General features: G+C 46.9%; 1 protein-coding gene across 2 annotated transcripts; it reads right to left on the bottom strand.

The window, feature by feature from the left end:
- Positions 1–1453: 1453 nt before the first annotated feature.
- On the bottom strand, positions 1454–23366 carry AQP (aquaporin). Of its 2 annotated transcripts, XM_075892783.1 has the most exons (6): positions 22138–23366; positions 15550–15793; positions 13441–13636; positions 12439–12520; positions 10023–10161; positions 1454–2476 (listed from the first exon to the last, which is right to left on the bottom strand). In XM_075892783.1, exons 2-6 carry the CDS (start codon positions 15770–15772, stop codon positions 2295–2297), a joined length of 822 nt encoding a protein of 273 aa, XP_075748898.1. In that variant the 5' UTR covers positions 15773–15793; positions 22138–23366; the 3' UTR covers positions 1454–2294. The 2 variants fall into 2 exon arrangements, with proteins under 2 accessions (XP_075748898.1, XP_075748903.1); XM_075892788.1 differs by lacking the exon at positions 15550–15793.
- Between the last annotated feature and the right edge of the window lie 1520 nt (positions 23367–24886).

Raw genomic sequence — 24886 nt, 5'->3', positions numbered from 1 at the left:
ATAATTATGCAGCTTGCGCTTCCGTGCAGTAACTAAAGCATCATAGAAAGCATCATTTAATTTCATGTATGAACTGTATTGCGGGCAAATCTGACTTGACAGGTGTTCACAGGAGTGGAGAAATCGAGGGTTGGGAGCAAAAAAATAAATAATAAAAAAGTGTTTAAGGTTCATTTCATCGTCTGAAGTTATAATAATAAGCATTCATGTGTGCTTATATGCATTTTATTAGGCATGGCACAACTGCTCCGTGTTAGAGAGGCAAATGTTAGCATTCGGGAACGTTGGATTGGAGCCATGCATCAGCCAAAAGGCTGATGCGCAGTTTCATAGTGGGGTATCAGCTTCTCCAGAAGCTGTGCTATGAGTTGGATCAATTACATCACTGGTGATACCCACTATAGCTATCGTGGCAAGGTCTGTCAGTTTGTGTGCGAAATTACATGCAATGTACATTAACAAAAGCCGCCAGCTTTGCTCACTGCACAAAGAGTAATTCAGGGTCAAAGTACGAGTGCCCTTAAACGAGCCTTGCAAGTCTTTTTGAGCATGTTCAGAAAATTCTGCCTCCCGAGAACCTGCGAGCCAAATAATATAGCTCAGCACAAGACCTGGAATGTACAATAAAATCACAAAATCAGCTAAATGTCGTTCCTCTTTGATCGACTAATGGTGCTACATACTAAAAAATGAGTGCTTCATAGGCCGAAGTATTACTCTATTCAGTGTTTTGAACATGGCACACTCTGGAGTTACTGGGGCCACCACGGGAGCCCACAATTTGTCCATGCACGCTATTGCACTGAAAAGCTGTCCATTTAAAAAAAAGAGAGAGAGAGAAAGCGCTTATGGTCCAGCGGGTAGCAGGACGTACCTTCCCCCGTGCCATTCGTCCCTGCTTAGCTTCCAGCGCCTTCATCAGAATGAGAGAAGAGGGAATGCAATGTCACTGGTGACAAATATTTGTAAGTCTGCTCGTAGTGGACAGATTCTAAAAGTTTTTACGGGGGTTAATTCGTGATGCAATAAGCTCCTTTACTGAATTCATTTAATGGCTACTTGGAAAAGTGTTGCAGGGCCCCTTTAAATCAGTTGTCTGTTGTCTTGTTGGCTATTTGAGAATATTAGGATATAAAAATTTCCTATGGCACCTGCACAGCTATTTGAATGCTGCGCTGAAATTTCGGTTAGCTAGCTCGGTGTTCCAGCTGTACTGGCTCTGGTCATTATCCTTAGGAATGATGCACTTGAAGGAAACTAGTCGACTGAGCATTGAATTTGTGTAGCAATGCACTAAGTGAATATTTCTTTTGAGCTCACGCTTTTGCAATCTTCAAGCTATTTACATGTCCTGTGCATTTTTTCAAATGATGACACTAGTAGAAAGTATCAGGAGCTACTGTGTAATGTTATTTTGAAAAATATTCCATGCAGTAAGAAATCACAAACTATATTTTACACGGTTATGAAATTTTCTTTAATTTTCTATAGATAATTACATGCAAACTGAAAGAAGTAAACATAGAACAGTCTTTGTACACGTTTTACATCATGAGGTGAAGAAAGGTGTATAGGGCCTAGTCTCACATATTTTAAATAACTGGTATGAACGATGTTAACAAGTGTCGCCGTGCAAAAGGCTTGTTTACCTAAGAACTTTTCACTAAGCTTACGTAATTGGTTTTATTGTTTTATAACTGGCATCTTGTTCTGCTGCCCCCTTTGGTGACAGTTACAAGGCTTACGTAACGTTGAAAATTGACCCGACACTGTATTAAGTTGGTGAATCTCACTTCGAACTCGGGATAAAAGCCTTTCTAAGCCATGGCGAAAAATCATATAATTTTTTTAGCATGTAACATTCTGAAATTTAATTTAATAGTTTATAACATGTCCATATTGCGATTTTATGAGTACTGTTGAATCGTCAGAAAGAAAATGGCACCCAGTTTGTCAAGTTCTCTGATGAAGTATATTATCTACCTTATGAGAATTGAATTATCCAGCTTGAAAAATTGCAATTTCCTTTCTCTGCAGCAGTTGTGGTATGGCAACCCACACTGCATAAAAAATTATTGTATTTGGCATCGTCTGTTGACAGTGAAAATGTTGTAGCAAGATGAAGGTATTATTGTTTTAGGGCAAGATTACAAGTGCAATAGTTTTGTCTAGGGCATAGTTCTGGATGGTCGCTATGAAGACAAAACGAAAATATAGGCACGTCGCTCATGTTAGGTAGGTAGTGCAATAAGTGGCAAAGAGTTGGCTGAGTGCACTACAGGACTCACTGTTGTCTAAGCATATTTCTCCTTGATGGCGTACTCTAGCCGTATGTCCAGATAACGTCCAATGAAGCCACCCATGAGTGCCCCTGCCCAGTAGACTGTGAAGTGCTCGGTAGTTGTGCTTCCGGCACAGCCCAGCATAAGTGCTGACGCCATGATGGGATTGAAGTAACCACCAGTTGTTGTCAGAGCTGCATGAACAGGCAACTGAGTTAATGTCTGGTAAACAATGTTGTGACGACTATCTGCTTAACAATGTCAACACAGTGCTCACACTCGTGTGCCATATGGCGCCAAATGAGATTTGAGCCTAAATGTGCTCCCGCGCCCATATGCGCCAAGGTGTTGCCTCCAAGACTACATGCACAGTCGGATTTCGGAAGTCATGGCCAAAATTAGTGACAGCGTGAAAAGCGTGCCGCAGTAGTGGTCTGCAGACGTGCGTGACATGTTTCATGAACTGGCTTAATAAATGTTTCTCTCCATTATCTAAATTTGCGTGCTGCTCGAGACGTTTTCGAACCGCACGGTCTCTATGGTTGTTGGCCGCATGCCGGCCCATCGTGGAAGCCACGAAGGAAAGGAAAACTTGGTGAAACTTTGAGCATCGCCTTCAAGAGTAAACCGTTATAGCGTAATCGGACCTCTTGCCCATCGTCTTCCTAACCGCTCGCCTCGCTTCGGTTCTCGGTGGACGCGTCAACCGTACCGCAAGAAAACGAGTGTCTGTGCGCATTACATGACCGTTTCAAACTTTCCTAGAATACCGTATTTACTTGCGTAATGAACGTACTCGTATAATAAACACACCCCCAACTTCAGTCGTCAAAATTCGGATTTTTTTTTCTCTCTTGTCATAAACGTACCCCCCCCCCCCCCCCGCATTCATCCGCTGCAGTCCCGCTAACCGACACCTGGCGCCTGCGTGCCCGTTGGGTCTCTGCCGTTTTTTATTATTATACCGAGCTCCCCCCCTCAGGCACCTCGACTCGCTCCCTCTCCATTTCGCCCGCTGATGCGCGCCGTATTGTTTTTTCTTTCTATCTGTTTGCCACAGCGGGGTTCACGAACATTGCGAGTGTGAGACATCGCAGCTGATGAGCACACAGCCAGCGAAGGTCACGAAACTGCCCACTCCAACCGACGGTCGCTTCTGGCAAATACGAAGCTTTGAGGCCCAACCACATGCACGCTATTTTCAAGCGACGACGACAGGATTTGTTGTCGCCAATGGCCATGGCTGTCGCGAAGGGCCATTCGTGACCATCGCGTCGCAGGTTTCTGGAAAACCAGATAAAAATCGCTTGTCGCCTAGAAAAGATCGTGACTATTTCTGCAACATGATAGCACCCTCGATTCTCGCTTCGGTTGCAATTTGCTCTTCATGCTTGCTATCTGCGCGTACTTCAAGGAACGTACTTCTCACGTGGACAACGAAGTGGCGGTCGTATTTTGTCGTTAATCTTGTTATCGACGGTTTGTTTTGGTGCTTCGGTGGTTGCTTGCTACAATGTCAAACGGCGCCGGTTGGTATGTGGGGTTTAACGTCCCAAAACCACCATATGATTATGAGAGACGCCGTAGTGGAGGGCTCCGGAAATTTAGACCACCTGGGGTTCTTTAACGTGCACCCAAATCTGAGCACACGGGCCTCCTTCATTTCCGCCTCCATCGGAAATGCAGCCGCCGCATCCGGGATTCGAACCCGCGACCTGCGGGTCTGCAGCCGTGTACCTTAGCCATTAGACCACCGCGGCGGTGCATGTCAAACGGCGCCGTCACGGTCGTTGTGCGTACGAGGTTGCCACGAAGTTGGCGATGTGCGTCGTAGCCCACGCTTCTGGGCGCCCCTCGAGATCGCAGCAGATACCACGGGGGGATTAATCGATTGCGAGAAAAGATAGCCGCGAAAAGCTTTTATGGCGTGTGCGGGCGGCGTGGGGACAGCTTGCAGAAGATAGCGACATCCAACCACCGAAGACGAGTGACGTGCAACGGAGAATCTCTTTCCAAACAGTGTTCGCGTATGTCAATTGCGAAAGGCTTAGCGACCTAACTTTTTCTTTTTCCATTACCGCGTTTTTTGCCCTCCCGAAAAAGTTTTCATATATTTGCCCTGCGTAATAAACGCACCCCCAACTTGCCTGCGATATTTCGAGAAAAAAAAAAACTATGGACCATCTCTCCGAAGGGAACCCTGGTAGGATGCGAAGCAGCAGTGGTGCGCACGTCGTTGACCCGGTTGAAAGGGGCGTCGACATGGGTGCTGGAACAACAGTTTGAAGCGAAACTCGTAGCGTTTACTCGAGTATAAGTTTGTTTGAAACGCAAAGACACGGGAGCCGGGACGCGTTGAAGACGCTTGCGCCGGGCTTCCTTGGCTCGCGTCTCGTCGGTGTTACCCGCGCGCCGTCTAGATTCTCGAACGCGATCGGTGTTCTTGACTCGCACCTCGTCGGTGTCGCTGGTCTTCCACTGCGGACGCTTGCGTTCGGCTTCCCTGGCTCGCGCCTCGTCAGTGTTGACGTCGCCATGCGCGAACGCGATCGGCTTCGCTGGCCCTCGCAACGCCGGCGACAGCCGGAAAATGCCGCGACGGCATCCCGCGCGTCGGCGTCATCGCGTGGCGAGCAGCGGCGCACTGTTGACATTGTCAGCGCCGCGAGATTCTCGAGGCGCGTGCCATGGCGTGCGCACCCGCAGCAGAGTTGCCAGGTTGCCGCCAAGCGAACAAGCAATTAGTCACCCCAAAACAAGCCCCAAAAAAGCGGCGGTGCTTCTCCGAATAAGTCCAAAACAAGCGGAAGCTAAACAAATGTTCTTATTTCTGAAATTCTGTTGTAGTACGGAAGAAAATACTATGGATACTTCTGGAAGTTCTACAACTATTTTCCATAATGAGAATAGATGCATGAATAAAGGCATGCGTTTTTCTAGCTTTACACTAATTGTTTCCGACATCTGTCTGATTAGGATAATTCATGGTATTCACGTCCGCAGAACCATAAGTGTTTTTTTTTTTTTTTTGCGTTGAATAGTTCCATCATTTGCGTTTGGTTGAAAGCCTCGGCAATGAACTCCACGATTTTCAAGGCTGTAGCGAACGTGGAAGATGACGCTCAGCAGGAGGATGCATGTAGATTTATTATCGGCTTCGGTGACTGAACGTAACGAGTACTCTAGCTGCGGCTCCTTTTCCCACTCTTTACAATACTTCTTGCCGTAATTTGACCACCTCGAAGCCATATATAGCAATACACTACGACGGCACGGGGACACAAGGAACACACCTGACCAGCACAGACTGACAACTGATCGTTATTTACTAAGAAACCGTCAAATATACTTTTTTTCGCACCTCATGAATGCTGCGCATGAGCAAAACGGCATCGTGCAATCGTTCAGATAAAGCCTTACCGTAGAAGGTGTAATCCCATATTATAAGGACATCATGTCTCATAAGGACATGTGCGTCAGTCCCTCTTCGGTTTTGCTGAATGATTAAGAAACTGAATTGTTGAACAAGATATGAGATTCTACGGTGAAGGTCTTATCATTTTATGTAAATGAATGTAGGATGCCGATTCGCTCATGCTCAGTGTTCACAAGGTGCGCAAAAAATTATATTTTGTGATTTCTTAGTGAATAACGATCAGTTGTTAGTGTGCGCTGGTCCAGCGTGTTCCTTTCTTGTGTGTCCTCGTGTGTGCGCGCTAAAGTTCCAATGTGATAGAATCGCCGACTGGTGTAGGGAAGCGTAGTTTCGCCGTGTTTGATAACGAATTGCGTGCTGAGCGATGCAACATTATTTTCAGAAAAAGCAAATGTAAGCCCCCCCCCCCCCAAAAAAAAAGGAAATTTGCAAGCGTTTTGGTGAAAAAACAAGCCCAAATCAGTTTAGAGTAAGCTGAACTAGCAACATTAACCCGCCGGCTCGCGGCTTTTGTTCGCCGAAAGATGGAGAGAGTTGGCGCGGGTAAGATGATGCCCACGTCAGGAGTGGGCTGAAGCAACGCCGACTAAGCGTTGGCTCAAGCGTTGCGAGAGGTAGAGAGGGTGAAGCGATAGAGCCGACCGGCGGTGAGCGCGCGGCAGGAAAGGGAGGGAGACGTCACCCAACGTTGCGTCACCGCGCACAGCTAGGATGGCGTGAGCTACTTGGCACCGCTCCAACACCTGCGGCGAGGGAAGCCGTGTGGATGGAAGGACGGCGTTACACAGGCTTTTCTAAGAAAAAAGCGCGCGCTGAAATTCCGTGTGCTCTGCTTTCTGCTTTGGTAAAGCCGGGCGCACTAGGCGATACAGGGTGTTTTTGCTGGAGTAGAGAAAAGCTGGGGAGCGCGCTGATTGGGACGGCTGGACAGAAACATGGCCCGCGCCCACCATCTCGGAGACCATGGTATGGACATGAATGTTCTCTGGTGTACATCGCTCCTTGCGTCATCCGCTAGTCGCAGCGTGCTCGCATGTGTGCACACGACATAAGCGTCCTCCTAAGGTAGCTTGTTCTGGCATTTTAGCAAAGTGTCAAATTCTTGTGCATAGGCCTATACATTACACACAAGCACTTCACCTACACATGTGTGCCCTCTAAATTGAGTGCGTGCATGCGTCGGCGGGGCGCTAGGTGTAGTCATCGTATACTGTGTATGCCCTAAAATCATTTCTATGTGGGTGCTACTTTGTCATTAAAGCACACGCAGTGCATTTGCCGTCGTCCAATATAAAAGTAATACTAAATTACGAGGTGTGAAGTCAGAATTTGTAAGGCAGACCATGAGTTAAACCTAAAGCAAAAAAAAAAAACTGACGGCGTGTCAATGAAGTGAATGCTGATAGAGATCCTATTGTATAATATGCTATTGTATAATATCACATATCTGTTTTATAAGTACGGCTGAAATAAAGTCCTATTCTGTGTCTCGAAATACACATAACCAAGTAGTATGGTATAGTGCTCTAGGCTCACATTTTTATGATTCGCCCTGAAACACAAGTGCTCCCCTGCACCAGACATGCATCTTGAAAGTAGGGGCTACATATATACTCTGAGAGTCGTTCAAGTACTGTAGCGTAGGGTACTCGTTAGGCTATCTATTCTTTGTTTTTATGACGCACCACGCTAATAAAAAAAGGTCGGCATATTCTAAATAAATACTTACCGTTCACATGTCACAAAATGCACTAGCCTCTTATCAATTGAGGGTAGTAAAATGCAGGTTATCAAAAGTTACTTCATAGTAAGTGAAAAGTGCTGACTCAAATGTTTAGCCCATTAATAAATTGTTAGTGACCCCGCAAATAGATGTTTACACCTGTTTTGTTATGTGTGTGTGCGTTGCCTTATTAGTATGATGCTATTACAAAAGTATAGGAAAAAGAAAACGAAATGGAATTGTCCTCGTACATCAAAGGGGCCCTGAAACACTTTTTCCAAGTAACCTTGGAATGAATTCACTGGAAGAGCTTATTTCCTCACGAATTCAACACTGCAAAAATTTTAAGATTTTGTCCAGTGCGTGTGCGGTTACAAAAATTTGTTGCACGCTGTAATTGCATTCTCTCTTCTCTCGTCCCGACGAAAGCGCTGGAAGCTAAGCAGGGAGGGATGGCAGGGGCAAAGAAAATACGTCATGCGCACCTCGTGACCTTGAACACTTTTTTTTTTCCTTTTTCTTCGAATGCGCAGATTTTTCAGTCTGATTGCGCGCGCGCGCGTGGACAAGTCGCGGCCTCCCGCGGTGAACTCTGTAACGACCGAGCTCGCCATGTTCAAACTAGCCAAGGCTGATAATAGATGGGCTTTCTACGAGTGATTTTTGAGCGTCTTCCATCATTAATCGAGAGAATAGAAAACTATTTTTAGCTGACTTTGATCATATATTATGGATTCAAGGCCGCGTGCTGCGCTATAATATTTGGCTCGTGTGTTGTCGGGAGCCTCTACTACCGATGGGCAGCGTTTTCAGACCATGCTCAAAAAGTGTGGCAGGGCCCCTTTTATTAATGGCTGCTAGCTACTTCATGTAACTGTACCGGGTTAAGCGCTCATTACAGCAACATAACTATAGAGATCTGATCATATGTTTGCATGGTCACATGAATATACCATCATATGATCACACATATGATGTATTCATACGATCATATTATATCATATATATGATCATGTCCCTATGATCATATGAATATGAGAACTCGTATGAACAGGATCATGGGTATGAGAACTCGTGAATGGATCACAAGCGAGAACACATTGCGAAACGCTCACACAAACTTCAAGACTTCGACATAGCAGATTTCTACTGTAGCAGCAGCTTGAAGGCGATATATGCCTCTACATTGGGATTGCACACCGTGTACTGGTTAGCAGCCATAGAAAATAGAAGAATAATTGATGTTTTCTGCACATCATCGTGTGCCCCTCCCCCATATTTGTTTTTACATGTGCCATTACGTAGCATGAAACCTCTAATCGAAGATAGTCAATAAAATTAAAGCTTGCCGAAATTTCGCTTACGAGTGTCGACATTATGGCGAAATATGCTGTGGTATTTACGTTAGATCTGGCAACGTAGGTGGCTCAGTAGTTACATAGTTAAAAACGCTAAAAAGGCTTCCCTGGTTGGTAGCGGCAAAGGTTACAAGCTTTATTGGCGGCTTGCTATTTAAAATATGCCACGAAGGTAGTAAAACACGCTGGAAACAAGTAAGTACACGTGTTTACTAACTGATTATCAGCTTTTTGCTAAGAGTACATGCAAGGATACCTGAAGATGTGTAGTAATGAGACATTAATTTACCAGTATTAACAATGGAGAAATGATGTTGTGAAACGAGCATGGTATTAACGGCTACTTTTTTCCCTAAAACCTCTAAAAGTTACTACTTATGGTTAGTTACGGCTAGGGTAGTAAACGCCTACTGAATGCTGTTAGTAACGGCACAGGTAGTAACAGTTACCACCCTCGCCTTTACTAACTGCACTTACTACCAGCGTTGAAACATATGTGATTAGCCATTACTACTCCAAACTTAGAACACTATCTTCCTTTTTTTTTTTTTTTGATAGCGTAAAACCCGTTTTGTTGTCGTGCTGCATTGCACGGAACATAATCTGTAATATAACTAAATACGCGTTTTAGAAGTTCAGCAAACACAAGAATACGTGCTCTGATGTTCTAGAACACTAGAGCAGCCCCGCCACGGTGGCCTATATATGCCAAGGTACTCAGCTGCTGACCCGCAGGTCGCGGGATCGAATCCCGGCTGCGGCAGCTGCATTTTTGATGGAGGCGGAAATGTTGTAGGCCCGTGTACTCAGATTTGGGTGCACGTTAAAGAACCCCAGGTGGTCGAAACTTCCGAAGCCCTCCACTCCGGTGTCTGTGAGCATCATACGGTGGTTTCGGGACATTCAACTCCACATATCGACCAATTAGAACATCAGAGCACGTGTTCTGTGAGCGAAGCACAAGAGGAAGAAGAAGGCGTGTGCCGATTTATGATGATGGTGGTTTTCTGTTCGCTCTGCACACACTGAAGGCTGGCCTATATCAGCTCTCAGCTCCGCTATTATATGAGTCGACAGGACCAATGCAGGGATGGGGTAATTTAGTAAAACGATAGTGTGTGCTCTAATAACACGCACAGTCAAAATGCATTTCGTTCGAGTCGCGTGCTGGTCAACGAACAATTGTTTTGGTTGTCTCAATCTATATGTGGACAGTGACTTACCGGCCAGCACCAGAATGACCGTAGTAATGGAGTTGATGGCGGTGGCCACGTTGTCTGTCCAGTAGATGGAGCGCATGGCCACGAACCGGCTGACGCACGTGATCGCGCCCTCGATAAGGGCACCCTTGGTCGGGCTCACCTGCGTCGACCGTCATCAGAAGCTCGTATTATATATGCACTCCGTGGAATGATCGTGCATAAACATTCACCGTGCGTGCCAATTTTTTATCGCAAACTGTCGATACGCTCGCGGAATACGGAAAATATCTTCAGCTCGATCTCTACCCCATGATGGTCATCGATCGCGATAGGAGCGCCGTGCGACCGTGGTTCATTCAACGTTTGCAGCTTACAGTATTGGAGGCCCCCACCGGATAGACTGGCGCTGCCATTGGTGTGGGATATAGCGTTAGGGTCAGATGGGCGCAACTGCCGGTTTTCTCCTCGAAAGCTTAACTATATAATTGTGAGGGCTTTAATCCTTGCAACTTTCGGGTCCAAAACTTGATTGTGAGGCTTGATTGTGAGGCATATATGGATAGATGTGCAGTTAAAGTGAAGTTTATTTTCATTTCACACAAAAGGGGAAAGCTGGGGCTATAGGATGGAGTGCCTGACAAAGGCCCGGACTACCTTGTACAGCCTGACATATATAAACGAAAAAATTTGATTGCGGAGTTAGCTGCATTCGCCAGTATAACACAATGCTGATTACTGTTAAGCATGCAGCGTATAGACAAGATACAAAGCATTACAAAAAACACAAACTGATACAAACCACAAATCAGATTCAAATTATTATTTCTTTATTTGCTTTTTGAATAACTTCAATGCAATATCAAAAGGAGTATTTGTCGGCACTTTATTAATAGCAACAGTTACCTGATAATTTAATTTTCGTTTGCCATAGTTTGTGCGCGTCATAGGGATCCGGTGGATCATCCAAGTTCACCTACAACACCCGTATCTTTTGCAAATTCTTGGTAATATTGCGCGAGCGTTGACCCCTGGACGTGGTAGTGCCTAAGATATGTATATGCGAAAAGTAATCGTATTTCCTACGTGATGCCGTAGCGTGGAGAGAGAAAGAGAAATCTTATGTTATGCTGATCGTGTAATCGTTGACCGCGTTGCTTCTCGCCGCTATTAGACGCTACCGTAATATGGAGTCGACGCTCGCATGATAGTAAAGAAAATTCCAAGTAGCCGTGTGTGCTGGTTACCCGGGTGGCCGAATCGAAGGACCAATTAAAGTAACTTTCAGGCCCGTATAGCTAAATTGAGGGCAGTCTTTCTATATATCGACTATATATTTTTTTCTAACATCCAAACACGACAGAAGGTCAGTGTAAGATGGAAGCTTGAAGTCGTGGAAAATTGTTGAACGTGGAATGGCGCTGTTGGCATCGGAATCTCTGGCTTCGGCGGCATTCCATGGTCAACGATTTTTCAACACTTGCTCTTGTAAAATAAAATTTGGGCAGCAATCTCGACTTTAGAGTATCCCTCCAGCAGTTTGGCAATCTTTTTGCGCGATCATGTGGCAACACTGGAGCTCCCAAAAATTACTAGAAAAAAATGCAGAATTTCGCTTCAAAAGATGCGTCGGACGTTTCAATGATGACCAGTTTTGTGAAATATACAAACTTAACGCGACTAATAGCATCTCGTGGCCTAATTAACTCATTCTTGCGAAACTTACACGAGGTCTTGGGAGGAAAAAAAACATCTCTTATCGCAGAGATAGGTATAATAAAGAAATAAATAAACGAATATATTTAAAGTAATACGGAGTTTTTTTGTTGCAAAATACGTATATTTCCGCAAAAACAGCGGCATCTTCGGTCTTTTTATGTAGCGGAACTAGCACAAGGATGCGGAAAAAAGAGCACACTCAGGTACATGTGTATGCGTCTGTTTCGCTCTTCCGTCCTACTGCTAACCGCTGAACACGAAAGGGCTTCAGAATGTTTTGCCAAGGAGCTCCAATTTCTTTAGTGATGAAATTTCAGACTTCTTAGGGAAACTCTGCTTCGTGTTTGCAGACCTGTCCCTTCTATAGAGGGATACCTTAATATTGTGTGCTGGCATTATTGTAGTACACTAAACTTTAAGCACTCGCTGTGTCGGTTTTCCGCTGATTTGCAGGTGAGAGGTTTGATTCCCAGTCATGCTGGCCCAATCGAAACGTCAGCGGTTAAAGAAAAAAAAAACGGAAAAGCAAGTTTTGCTGTTATCGATTCCAAAACTATGAAGTCACCCACCATCTGCTTCTTTTGGTACATTTGAAAGATCACCTCACTATTGCACAAACTGTCCGTCAGGGTGACTTGAATCTAACGCTTAAAGCTGGCCTGCATGGCTATTACGTATACGCGTGCAATTGCGTTCCGTGTGGTGCGCATGCATATACTACCATAAGGGAGGTCTGGCATTCCGCTGTCGCCATGATCTTGTGCTCCGGGATAAGGTGCCAGGACCAGATGAACATTATGTACCTGTTTCGAAAAACAAGCCCAGTGATAATTCATATATTAAAGGCTGTTCTGTCAGTTGCTAGAAACAGCTATAGCACTCGCACATTATGACGCCTGGGTGCAGTTTCAGTGAAAACTGAATGATTAACTGACAGTGTCAAGTCAGCTGCTCGCTACATGAGACAGTTCCGGTGGCAATAAATAGCGTCATCCTGGAGAAGTGTGCGGTTTTCTTTTGTCTTATGGCCATCGTCATCCTCGTATAACGATTCGGTGTTACTGTTTGACTTGCAAGGTCGTTAAACCATTTGTATTCGTATGCGCAATTTTTTTCGACAATTGCGTGCAACTTTGAAATTGAGTTTACGTTCCGCAGTCGTTGCATCTAACGAAGCTGTTTTCTTGTCAAATATCACCAAATCCGGTGAAATTAACTTGTGAATACCACTTTTGTTAGAAGTGACATATTTACTAGTTTATTTGGTGCTCGACGTGCTTAAATTAATTACACTGTATGCCGGCTAGTTAAACATGCAGTTAATGTTTCAGCGCTAAACACCGGAGGGACTAGACTGAAGCGCATGATAAGGACTTCTGGAAATTGAATTTCTTAGCCAAAACCTCGATATAATTTAAAGGCCCGCCGTGATGCGGGCTTCCGCAAACCGCCCAGGGGCTGTTAAAGTGCACCTGGATCTATAGGTACATGGGTGTTTCTGCAATATGCAGATGCTGTGGTACGTGATTGGTACCTGCGTCTGCAAAAGATTACCGGTTTAATTAGCTTAGTAGCCGCTAAGCTACCACGGTGGTTGAGAAAATGGAGTGAGGATACATTCACACAAACTTTCGATGTACTCTCGCTTCAGCCCGGTCACTTCGTCGTTTCGGGCGGGTTTTTAGCATTGATGGTGGTTTGGTTCTCAACGTAAAAGACTCACTGAGCGGTGAGCAGTCCGCCCATCGCTTGTCCCAATAGCCGGGCGCGGTAGTCTCCGGGCCCGATGCCGAACAGCATGTCCTCGATGGGACTGCACGGGCATGCCTCGGCGTCGCCGAACGACCGGCACCACCACACGCAGCACGCTAGCAGGGCCAACGCGTACACCCAGACACCGTGCCGCTCGTACACGATGCCTGCGCGCAGCATATCGCAAGTGGTTTTAGGGGCGAAGGTCCTAAAGCCGTGGGTCTGTCCATGCATGTCTGTGACAGGTTTGTAACCACCAAGTTGTATATAGGACTCACTCAGTAGGTGGTGCTAATGTGACAGACAGACAGACAGACAGACAGACAGACAGACAGACAGACAGACAGACAGACAGACAGACAGGCAGGCAGGCAGGCAGGCAGACTGACAGACAGACATATGGACGGACAGACAGACAGACATATGGATGGACAGACAGACAGACAGACAGACAGACGTATGGACGGACGGACGGACAGAGAGACAGACAGACAGACAGACGGACGGACGGACGGACGGACAGGCAGGCAGGCAGGCAGGCAGGCAGACATATGGACGGATGGACAGACAGACAGACAGACAGACAGACAGACAGACGTATGGACGGACGGACGGACAGAGAGACAGACAGACAGACATGCAGGCAGGCAGGCAGACATATGGACGGATGGACAGACAGACAGACAGACAGACAGACAGACAGACAGACAGACAGACAAAGGGACGCATGGACGCACGGATGGCCGGACAGACGCTTCGCTTCACTCATCATCATTCACTCCGTGGACATGCTGTGATTTTTCTTTCTTTGCACGGACGTTTATTTTCGCATAACAAAACGCCACTACAGGTCACGTTATTTGTGGATGATGCATAGTACTCACGGATTCAAACGCGACAGCAATATTGATTCGTATATGCGCAGTTGCTCGAGACAAGCACGTCATGCAGTGGTGAAAGCTGCTCTATAATCATAATGTTATCTCTAATGTAACGAGTTCGAGTCAAAATTAAGCTGATATATATGTGTGTTACTTAGTCGTAAATTGTGTTACTTGTGGGTACTTTGCAATCAAACTGTATACACCGATAATGCAGCGTGTCTTTCGGTGTCACGTGTATATAGATGGCGCACGCGATGTACTTTAGTGAACTAATTCTGCATTCCATATGGCATGTATGCAACAAAATAAGCTTCAAAACATCTGTACGGTTCTATAAAAGGGCTCGGTCCTCCCATCGAGAACTTCGAACATTTGCACCCATTAGGGCGATTTTCTGCCGCACAGCGCAATTGTCGTATGGCTTGTGTGCTTTTTCTGCACTGACGCCGTGTGCCCGGCATCATCAGGCCACGGAGGGCGTGTATGCATTCAACGTCACATAACAAAAAAAAAAAAAGAAAAAAAAGAGGGGGTGCGTTAAAAGGGTGTCATTTTGTCTCAAAACAATACTAGTTTTCTGGCTTGCTTGTATTTTTTTATTGAAGACTCGGGGCTCGCCACCATCCAATCAAGAATGCTGACACGCTGATAACGCGCATGCCTTTCGTGGCCTGAAAATACCGTACTCAGGCGCTAATGCAAGCAAACGCACGCGATATGGCCATTAATGGTGTGGAACAAAAAAAAAAACGCCCTTTTTACCCGCTGAGTACGATGTTTATTGGAAAAAGACGAGCGCCTATAGTCACGGCCGTTTCCGAGATTTTCAGGAAAGAAAACGCCAGCAAGCTACATTAAAACCTCGTTAAGTCAACACTCGTTAATACGGAAAAAAATTGGTAATGCGGACGTGTTCTACGATCCTGGCTATCATATATGCATTGTTTTATGTCATCAAGCTCTCGTTAATTCATTTATAATTTGACCGTTACCCGGTTCATTCGGATGATCATCGGAGCACAACGAGTACACGCATACCAACTTGACTGCGGGTAGTTCATGCATTCATTCACTAATTCGTTCGTTCAATCGTGCATACATACAAGCAGCCCTTCCAGATTGACCCACTCCCCTCCCCCCTTCCACGTATTCCCGTGGCAGTCTTTGGAATTACATCGTATACGAAATTGACAAACCCAGTTCCGCGACGTCGCTACACAATTCCCACGTTCCGATGGCCTCCGAGATGGCCAGGCGCCATTTGAGGGGAGACAGTCTGTTTGCCAGCCGGCGAACTATCATGAACAGTAACGTGTTCCCCAGTAGCAACAGGTACGGGACGAGTTCGTCCACGTACGAAGAAGTCGCCGCCGCCTGCACCACCGCATCCACTGCAGGTTCCGGCTCCGTCTCATCCATGCCTCTTCACTCTGCAGCACACTGTAGAGTTGTTCCCATGGTGGCTGTGAATGTCTCAACACAAGCGGCAACGTGAACTCAACGAAATTCGCGAAGACTATGAATATCGGCCTCAATCTGCGTTTGATAGAACCCAAGTGAGTGCGTAACCAGAACGAAAACAAAAACGTGGCAGGTCCTCCTATATAGAAATTAGTATAACACGAAAGTGAAACATGTATTTGCAGAGGTTGTTGAGCGTATATTGTGCATTGCTTCAGCAACAGCATCAAATTGCGAAGTCACGTTAAGAACGGCAAGTAGCTCAAAACTTGCAGCGCACACCTCAAGCAGAAAGCACGCGCGAAATTAGCATACACAGGAGGAGCGCGGGATAACAACTTTCACAGCTCGACAGTTAAAGCACGCTGTTCAAACACAAAGAAAGACGCACGAAACGAGTGTGCAAGTATACACAATATTCCTGCGTCGTGTGTGAACAGCGTGCTGCTTTCGTGAACGCAGCCGCAGCAGCGAGCGAAGTGACCTTTGTCCTCGCCCGAATCGTGACTCTGATAAGCGCGCGCGCAGGAAAGACCATGCTCCGTGGAGGCAGCGCTTCGAGGAGGCGACGACCTTCAGAGCGCGCTCAACGCCAGCCCTTCGCAACATCTCGCCACTGATAACTAGAACGTTAAGTTTCGGAGCTCTGAGGGCTGCCAAACGGTGTATGGCGTATAAAATAGCTTGCCGTTAGCATTCCTGGCAACGTACGCTCCGTGCTATGGTGGTGAGCGCCGCGCGCTGAGAACGATGAGGTTGCTGGTTCGATTCCGCGCGACGAATGCTTGCTTTCTGGTTTTTAGGGGTGAAACTCCTTAAGCCGTGGGTCTGTACATGCATGTTTCTCTTGGTACATGACCGCCTAGTTCTATGACTCACTCAGTAGGTGCGTACAGACGGACGGACGGAGAATTCACGGTTTACCGATGAAACCCTCCGAAACTTCGCATCACTCATCATTCACTATGTGGATAGGCTGTAATTCTTTTCTTTGCAATCTCTTAGTGTATATTTTAACGTTACTTTCGTGACAAAAGTACGTCAGCATAGCCGTGATTAATCCCGGCATAAAACACTTTCGTGTTAAAAATAACTCTCTTATCAGCGTCAACCCAAAACAAATTATTCTTCTGAACAGGCTGGCAGAAGGTGGTCTTCACATTAATTAGAATTGGGTTATATGTAAAAAAATGGTTACGCGCACGGGTTTAAGGTCGCTGATATTTATAGCTTCGATGCAAAAGAAGCTCCAGACCTTATGTCACATTTAAATAAAACTTTAGAGCATACACATTCTAAATTTTCATCTGACAATGTGTTTCATTGTATGTATGCGGCGTGAGTATATAGTCTCAACCTTAACGCGTTGTGATCTGTGTCATAGTGCAGCTGGAGGGTCATTTCGAACCACTTATGCGTTCACGTTTTCGCAGCTATGCAGTTTTAGATTAGCGTACGCAAAGCTTTGCGTTAGCGTTTGCTGCCACTGCGCATCCGTCGCATACGCTATCCTCTTGTGGGCCCTCGTTCAAAATAGCGGGTTACCACAACGTCCGCTATATTTGCGCCTAGCCGCGGTCGTCTCCATGGCGCTCGATTCCTGACCCCAAAGGTCGCGAGTTCAAATCGAATCTCGGCCGCGGTGGCTGAATTTTCGATGAAGGTGAAAATGCACATTGAAGAAATCCAGGTGGTGTAAATTCTCGGAGCGTGCACTACGGCGTTTCTCGCAGTCATTTCGTGGCTTTGGGAAGTAATACCTCCACAATAATAATAATACCTCCACAATTTCGGAATAGCGTACGCAAATGTTCGCGCTTGCGTTGCGAATGCGTCATACGCTAACCTCTCGCGAGCTCCCATCAAGTCACGCCCGCAATCTTTGTGTGTAGTATTCTAAAACTTTGCGTGTAGTATCCTAAATTTTCAAAGGCATATAGAGCTTAGCGATCTTTCACCTTCATTGGTGTTCGTGCCGTGAAAGTTTCGTGTAACAATAAAAACGACCGCATAGTATTTTTTTTTCTTTTTTTGCTGGTAACAACTGTTCTCCGGGGTAGCACACTCGTATTCCGAAATGACTCGATGTTTAATAGTAGATAATTTCATTTGTTCGTTTCGGCTATTTATTTTATGATGGTGGAGCCCTCGGTCCAGGACGTCACTTGCTGTTGCAGTGCCATGGGTATTTCGGTTAGCCGGGTGTCTTGGGGCATTCCCACGTATAATGGTTAATTGGGTATTCTCCAGATTAGTTGCTCGGGATACCCGCATAGAACTGTGATGGTTTATTTAGTAAGCACGTACCACATAAACAGCTTGCAGCAGGCCCGTAACCATGAATTGGGGGGAGGCCCCACCTCTCTCACCTCAACTTTTCCGCAGTTTTGTTGGAGTGAGTATTTCGCCGACAATAAAAAGTAGGCGCTTTGTCAAATAGCCAATGCATTCAGTGTCCCCTTCGACTTCGAAAAAAATTCTCACCCCTCAAATCCTGGCCCACCAGGGGGCCCGCGTGAGGGCGGTCAGGTTTAACCATACCGCCATCGAGTGGACCTAGCCAGGGGACGCTGAGTTAACTCGCGTCTGTTGTGGAGTTATTTTACTCACTCACCCATACACTCACCCACTACGCGCCTGGCTTGCAGCATAGTATTTCCTGGCATTGGTATTATAAATAGCAATTACAAATCTACTTCATCGGCCTAGGATTCAGTTTGTTTCTTAGCCGTGATTTCTGCTCGCTCTCAAAGGAGCTGCAAAAGTTTTCACATACCTGGCGCTGCACGCCAAGATTTCGATGTGGAGCAATACTACTATTGTAAAGAAAAAGGGGTTCGTGAAGGTGCGTGGAGGAAACACCAGGTGCAGTAATTTTCTCTCCCCTGTCCTTTGTAATTGATTCGACGAGCGTGATGCTACTGCGAATTGAAAGTTCTTTTTCCATCCGCACGTGGTAATTAAAGGAAACAAAAGCTCTACTATTCTCGACGGAACAAGCAAAGTCAACTTTGTATGACCTGCTTGACTACCGCGTTGGTTGCGAGCCATGTTTACTCAACGCGCGTTTACACTAGAGAGACACGACACCGATTTTGGTCTGCTGGCTGTCTTTATGAGTGTATTTTCTTTTGTTTTCAGTCTATGTACGCTGCAAAGACACAAACAGTCCGCGGATGGTCTCTCGAAGACCCCGCCCGCGCCTTGTCGTGCTCACAGTCGTTCCTTGGGTAATTCTGTAGTCACATTGGAGGCACACTCAGCGACACCGACTAAACTTGCACACGTGCACCTCATTTTCAGCCAAGCTCCCCGCTCTGCCGTTGTCCCTCTCCGGCTAAGCGGCGCAGCCCCCGCCGTAATCCACGGTAATTTAACGAGGGACGGGGGTGGTGCACACAATAGGGAAGCGAAGAAAAGACTTCCGTTGGGTGCTCGAGCTGCCTATTCAGACGCCGCGGAAGCCTCGGAGAGGGCATTGTTAACTCCCCCAAGATTGCCCGCTTCGTGGTCGTTTAAAGCAAAGGCATGTGGTGAATTTTCGCTTAGCCGCCGATCTCCCGAAGACACGCCAATGACAGGACTGCGGATGCGTTTTCCAGGGGCTTCCGGTCTCTCACCATGTTACAAAACGATGAAATGTTGTCTTTTGGGGCGTCGCCAGCCTAGTGCGACCATGGGGTCTGGCGACTTCGTCAACTGGCGACTCGTCGGCTGATGGTTTGCCTCTGCCTCGTGTTTTCTTCGGGGTGATGACAGTGTTGTGTCGCTCTAATATAAACGCGTTTTTAGCAGCTGTGGCACTCGCGTCAGTGCGGAGTGAAGGAATGAAGTGAAAGAAGTGGGTATATTGCGGTGGTTCATATGGCACCGGGACTGGCGCTCCTTAAGGCGCGTTTACACTAGAGCGACACGACGCTGACACGAGCCCGCCGAGGACACGAGGCAGACGCTTACCATCGACCGACGAGTCACCCGCCGACGAAGTCGTCACAACCCATGGTCATACTAGGCCGACGATGACGCCTCAAAAGACAGCATTTCGTCGTAGTGTAACAGGATCAGAGACCGGAAGCACCAGCAAAACGCATCGGTAGACCTGTCGTCTGCGTGTCTTTGGGAGATCAGCGGCTGAGTGAAAATTCGCCCCATGTCCTTGCTTCACACGACCACGAAGCGTGCAATCTTGGAAGAGTTAACAACGCCCTCTCCGAGGCTTCCGCGGCGTTTGAAGAGGCAGCTCGAGCACCCAACCAAAGTCTTTTCTTCGCTTCCCTATTGTGTGCACCACCCCGTCCCTCGTTACCATGGATTATTGGCGGGAGCTGCGCCGCTTAGCCGGAAAGGGACAATGGCAGATTGGGGAACATGGCTGAAAATGAGGTGCAGGTGTGCAAGTTTAGTCGGTGTCGCTGCGTGTGCCTCTAATGTGACTACAGAATTGGTCAAGGAACGACTGTGAGCATGACAAGGCGTGGGCGGGGTCTTCAAGAGGCCACCCGCGGACTGTTTGTGTCTTGTAGTGTACATAGGCTGACGACGAGAGAAAAGACGCTTCTAACGACAGCCCACAGACCAAAAACGGTGTCGTGTCTCTCCAGTGTAAACGCGCCTTCACAAGCAGCGAATGTGAAGGTTAAACCTTTGTTCGCATGGTTCCCTGCTCACGTGGGTCCCCTGGAAAGAGGCCTAACTAACCACAACGAGCTCCAATGCATGAGGCCTCACTTTCCGGTCATCTGCGAGAACTCCACAATCCGAGGTTTCGAATAACGTCGACTTTCCGAGCACATAAACAGTGAAATCACACAACACTTACACCTAAACTTAGAGGACCTTTCCCTTCCTTAAGAAGAAACTAAACAGACCCCAAACTAATTGTTATTGTTATTGCTTGATGTAATTCAAACTGCAATTTTTACAATATTACTCATGTATATTTACGTATGATCTTACAAGCCCATTTTGTACTGTTAACGTCGTATGCTGCCAATTGTAAAGGGTCTTCAGGGACCAAGTCAAGCTGCCTCGAGCAGCTTTTATCCCTGAAGCCCATCCAGAATTTCTCTGGTGAAATAAACTTTGACTTTGACTTTGACTTAATGCTCCGTCAAACCGGGGCTTAACCAAACTAGATTTTATTACACGCGCTGCACCCAGACACGTATACACTCGTGCACATCCTGCAAAGGCATAGCAGATTAAGAACTGCTGCTCCTGTTGTGCGGGACACCATGGACCTCAAGCAAGAAAGATAGTACTCGGCCACACGCAGTCCTGACTTGAAGAACCATCCATGGTGCCCATGACTGAGTGGGCAGGGGCTGCTCGCCCCGACGTGGGAGTTAGCGGCCCTTTTCGCGTTAGAAGGTCGCGTTTCTCGGTGCCTCAATAACGTTTTGCTTCTATAAGTGCTTGCAAATGTTCCCGCGACACAGAGCGAGGATTCACTGTTCACTTTGTGCACTAGCTTGTAGTTAGTCCGCAAAGAAATACTCACAGAAGGAGGTGAATCAGTGCGTAGTGTGTATGCGCTCTGATTTTCCGTGCCGTTGTCTCGTCAACTTTTTACGGCATTGAATGGTCACTCTTATGAATGCCTCAAACGTTAAAAGATATACTTTCTACTTCAAAAAGGAAACGATAGATCTCAGTGGATCTTCTTGCGGACTCGAATAACGGCGAAAATGGAGAAAATACGAGATAAAGATGTAAGATGGGGTTCTATTAGTTTAAATGCGAAAATAAACAGTTTATGCTTTAAAGGTAACTAATTGATAAGCATACAGCTGTGCTATGCAATGCTATAAACCTCAACAGCTGGCCTTTCTGCATTCCTTGGTGTCTGGGTCTATATCGAAAAACTTGCTTTCACGTGCGCCTCGTCGCGAGCATCCGTCCTCACAAACACGACAGCTATTTTCAAACGCGCTTTATCCCGTACACATTCATTTACAGTACCCCTATAGAGGCAACGCAAAGGATAGCACAGACGAAGCCTGCATGTTTTCACGAGGCATTCCTTAAATTACTGTGAAGTTTGCACTCGATTGGACACCTCTGTCGTTCGTTCTCCGCGCCATCGCTATAGCGCTATTTCAGGCCCGGGTGACTTTGAGACCTTAATTTTATCTGTATCCCGATCTCACTATGGTTTAAAACTCCGGAGATCCGCAGGACAGAGTCCGTGTTATGAAGCATCAAGAGTAACCCATCATCGGAGCCCGTCGCAACGACCCGGGATTATCACAACGCGGGAACCAATCGCTTGTAAGAAGAACGAAGAAGGAGAGGAGCAAGCAGAAAAGTGTTAACACGCTCACCGTTTAGCAGGAGCCCTCGATGTCGACCCAGGGTCGGGAGTGGAAGGTGGGTGGGAGGCGGGAGGCGATGCCGCGCAGGCATCGCCGGGACGAGCCAAGGCTGCCGCCGGTGACGCTATTCTTGGCATCCCCGCTTGTCAGGTGTCCAAGGGTGCGGGGACGCCGACACACTCACTGCACGGGAGCCGAGCTGCAGAGCCGGGCCCTGGTCTCTGCACTTCCTCGACCCTTGGGCTGCAGTCTCCCGTGCGCTCTTTATGCAGGCATCAAGTTTAACGCAGAGGCGTCCACTGTCGTTAAGGATCTCCTTCGTCCTCGTACGTGTGCATGCCTGTGCGTCATCTGTCATTGTGCGTGTTGTCGTTTTCACAGTGCCCCTGCTGCTACCGATTGTGCGCGCCCGTGCGCAGCCGCGCCTTTCACGGCTGCAAGCAGTCGCGTGTGAAAGCGCCTGGTTGCGCGGTGCTGTGTGAGCGTGTTAAATCAGCGTTGGATTTCACGTTCAAGGACGAGTGTCTGCTTCTTGCTAACTCGCAATTGAGTCTTTAATGACCATAGCATCCATGTTAACGAACGTGCAAAGTATTTCTTTCTAAACTGAATTAATGCGTTCTCTTTCGAATTCTCGTTAGCGTTTGTATTAGTAATACGCTCTTTGCCCTTTTATTTCCTTGAGATCTCGCAGATGTTCTCACGCCTATTGCCCTCTCGCTTTCTTATACAGACACACCAGTTGCAAGAGCCACGCTATCGTACCTCTCTTTCAATAACTGATTCAAGCGCACGCCAAGAATGCGTGCAAGTGGAGGTCGGATCAATTACGATATGGAATTTCCGAAAGCGGCCAAAAGGAAGGATCGTGTGTATTACGGATGCCTCACATGCGAAGCCTCACACGGCGACATTACGGAGGAGTCTGTGATGTTAGTCTGTGTTCATACTCACTTGTCGAAGAATTCCACTAGGCAGGTAGAACGCTTATTTGTTTCGAGACCGGCGCGTTGCCACGCGAGATAATTTACGAGCACATGTTTGTAGGTCTTTGTGCGGAGACAAATCACAGTGTTGCTTTGACGTGCAGCCTGCATTAGCATGTGACGTGCTGACACAGGCAGAAGGCAGCATGTGACGTGCTGAAATTGTGACGTGCTGCCTGCTGACGCAGCACTAAAGCGGATATTCAAAGTACACACTTTGCTTTGATCATTTTGTGACGAAACCAGGGTGATCCAGACAGAAGTAGAGGCGCATTGGTAGCTCGCACGCCATGTTATCTACGAGCAGTATGGTCAAGATAGCGGCTTAGATGACGTCAAGGCAGTATAATCACGTGGTGATGAACCTGCTTCAGTGTGATAGCGACGTCGTTGGATTGTTATTGGGCCTCTGTGCACGAATAACGAAGAAATCGGCATGTACTGATAACACTATAGCGTGGCATCACAAAGTTCGCATCCCAATATGTTGGTGCTCCAACCACGTGGCTGTTTCAGTGAGGACAGTGCGAGCCTTCTATACCACGGCACTCCTACTAGCTGCAACAAGTCATAAAATAACACAGCGCGTGCGCGCGCGCGCGTTTGTGTGTGTGTGTGTGCGTGTGCGTGTGTGTGTGCGTGTGTGTGCGTGCGTGTGTGTGTGTGTGTGTGTGTGTGTGTGTGTGTGTGTGTGCGTGTGTGTGTGTGGAGATAATGCTGCCACAATTAACTTCTACCCACAAAACAAAATAAATAAGCTTAACGCGCAACAGGAAGATCGAAAAAAAAAAACAAAGTATGCTTGCCAATAGCTATGAAACACAGTAATGAGACTGTTACAGCCGTAGCTGAATAGCGACAGCGTCACGTACGTGTACGATACCTGCCTCACCTATGCTGTGCCATGTCAGTCATATGATGTTGGGGCTTTCGCTCAACGAGTGCTCTCCAATCGACGTTCAATAAAGCAACCATATAGTAGAGTTACCCACACTTTTTTATCAAGGAATTCGCGTATCTACATTTACATCCTGTGGGCGTTTTGGAAAGCACCAAAAGAGAGTTGGGGAGGGGTGAAGTGGAGTCGATTTATTGATACATTTATGGAGGTGTTTTCCCTTCCGACAGCAGTTGAACCAAGGAATGTGTTGCGCGAGATGAATATACATTCAGTATTAAAAGGAGCTCTTGAAGCCACATCGGAAATGAGGTGGCGGGTATAAGAACATGGAAGTGGAAGTGCGCGCACGTGCGTTCATACCCAACCAGACATACTTCTGTCGAATGTTTACATTCATGTGCGTTTATGTATCCCTACATTTATGTCGAGTATTTCGATAAGTTTGTTTTTTTGCTCCTCCACACACTGAAAATTGAAGAAGGTGCAAAGAAATTGTGACAGAGGTTCGCATACGTTTAATGTCGTGTATATGGCAATGCACAGTCGTGTCGTGATAACCTATAGGGCAAGTGATCCAGTGTACCGTGACGAAACGTAATTTTGGAATTTCCGCATGCCAGAATTAGGCCAGACACGGTAACGCACAACCAGCGCGAAGAAAATCGATGCGCCGAACATGGCCCACTGTGTTATTCCACGCGACATCGTCAGTGTAACTGCAGGCAGCGCGATAACACGCTTGCCATCGCTGGCCCACCTTAGGTGACGTCAGTTACTGAAGGGGTTGAGGACCTCGCCCCGATTCGCCGTGTCGCAAAACTTAGCAGCCACGTGGTGCATTGTAGGACTGAACTTTGTTGAGGTAAAGTTC

Source organism: Rhipicephalus microplus, chromosome 1 (genome assembly GCF_043290135.1).
Source record: "Rhipicephalus microplus isolate Deutch F79 chromosome 1, USDA_Rmic, whole genome shotgun sequence".
Classification (NCBI taxonomy): Eukaryota; Metazoa; Arthropoda; class Arachnida; order Ixodida; family Ixodidae; genus Rhipicephalus; species Rhipicephalus microplus.
Note: the sequence above shows the minus strand (reverse complement) of the source record. Positions and strands in the feature narration are given on the sequence as shown.